We start from the raw sequence: 1,788 nt of genomic DNA on the forward strand, positions 1-1,788 counted from the left end.
GTGCGTACTAAATCCCATTGCCTGAATGAACCAGTGTATCATGCACTCTTAATATGCAGAGTTAGAGCACCGTTTCTGAAATTTTATATCAAGAGTTGATCAATATGTGAATTTTCATGTGATCATTCAGCTAAATTCTTTTGAAGAAAACTATGTTTGAAGTTGGAATATATCAACAAGTCCTCCCTTGACCCTCAAATTCACTTCTAACAATTTATTGGCTGTCTGTGTGACTTCATATTTCACAATATTGCTTCATTGACACGCCAATCCTGATAGAGATTGATGCTCTATTTGTGTGCTATAAGATTTGTGCGTGTATTATATACTCAGATTTTACTTTAAGGATTTATTTTTTGTGCAACTTAATTATCACAGTACGATTGATTGGGTGCATTACACTGCCTAAATTTAAAAGATGTATCATTTTTTCGTCATCAAGTAAAATTTCTTTCCCTAGTTTTTCCATCATGATCCTCTCTCAAAACATTTCGTTTGCTGCCATAAATGCAGCACAACCATTTTGGTATTGAATGAATGCCGATGGCCTTAATTATGTGAAAACCAGTAACCTATCTAGTAATGAGTTTTTTTTTCATCCCTAGGCTGCACTTTTTGTACGATTATAATCAATGAATTCCAAGATTTGAAAAATCTGAAATCCAATCTGGTCAAAAGTCTCATGATATGACCACTGACCAAGTCAAAGTGTTATTATGCAGTAACCCAATAAAAACTGTATAACTTTGAAGGAAGATACAGGCAATGCTTCCAAGTTACAATCTTGCATCAATTGGATGAATGACAGCCACTTTTCCTTCTTTCGTATATCCACACATGACACAACTATTTTTCAACATAGGAAAACCAAAACTAATTAACAAGCCAGGAGAACAATTACAACAACGCTGACAAAAGAATCATAGCATCAACTAACAATGGCAAACTCAGAAAAATTATAAAACCAAAAAAAGAACAAATAATAACAAGGGTAGAGAGAACATGCATGCGAGTGAGCCTTGGCCATTTGACGTGCTTTGCTTGTTTAGAGTTCTACTTCACAAGGTGCCCTTTCGAAACTCTTTCCTTTAGAAAAGTGCACCAACACAGGAGAACAAAAAATCCTCAAAACACGATGCCTTGACTTCCACGCACCAACCTTGAACCTTATCCTTGCCCTCACCCACACATCCAACTCAATATCCCCAGAGGATCTCTCAAGCCTAAGGTCCTTAGGCACAGACTCATACAGGGCCACGGATTGCGCCGTGAGGGCCACGTGCAGCCTGGTCACATTCTTATGTGACTGGAAGAATGGCTGAACAGCATTGGTGGCTAGAGTTTGGTCCTCATAACGCACTGACACCTCCACAGTGTCATAGTATATGGAGATTCTAGAGTTGGGATTGTAGGATCTTATGGTGAAATCAAAGTTGGCATAGAGGTGATTTGCATCCGTTAAGTTGAAGTTGTGGATTGCAGCATTCTCCACACTGTACTCCAACCTTTTTGGCTTCAAAACTAGCCAAATTATTATCACAGCTATGCCTACAAGGATGATCAAGGCTACTATAAACATGGCAATGTAATGGAGAAGGTTGGAACGTTTTGGCTTATTGGCTGCTGTAGAGTTCGATTGTGAGGGAGGATGAGCCATTTTTCTGAAGGGGTGCTCTAATTCTATTAGGACAAGAGATAACTAGTGTTTTGTTTGATTGTAGAAGCAAATCTAATATGATGTTTATATATTGCTGTGAACTATAATGTAGGATAACATTGGATTGGACC

General features: G+C 38.1%; 1 protein-coding gene across 1 annotated transcript; it reads right to left on the reverse strand.

Moving 5' to 3' along the window:
* Window positions 1-711: 711 nt before the first annotated feature.
* On the reverse strand, window positions 712-1,788 carry LOC100796444 (uncharacterized protein At1g08160). Its single transcript, XM_003545751.5, has one exon. It carries the CDS (start codon window positions 1,655-1,657, stop codon window positions 1,046-1,048), a length of 612 nt encoding a protein of 203 aa, XP_003545799.1. The 5' UTR covers window positions 1,658-1,788; the 3' UTR covers window positions 712-1,045.

Source organism: Glycine max, chromosome 15 (genome assembly GCF_000004515.6).
Source record: "Glycine max cultivar Williams 82 chromosome 15, Glycine_max_v4.0, whole genome shotgun sequence".
Taxonomy (NCBI): domain Eukaryota; kingdom Viridiplantae; phylum Streptophyta; class Magnoliopsida; order Fabales; family Fabaceae; genus Glycine; species Glycine max.

What these genes read in the sequence shown, in the direction of transcription:
- LOC100796444 (XM_003545751.5), bottom strand. Translation starts at nt 1,657, where the DNA reads ATGGCTCATCCTCCCTCACAATCGAACTCTACAGCAGCCAATAAGCCA.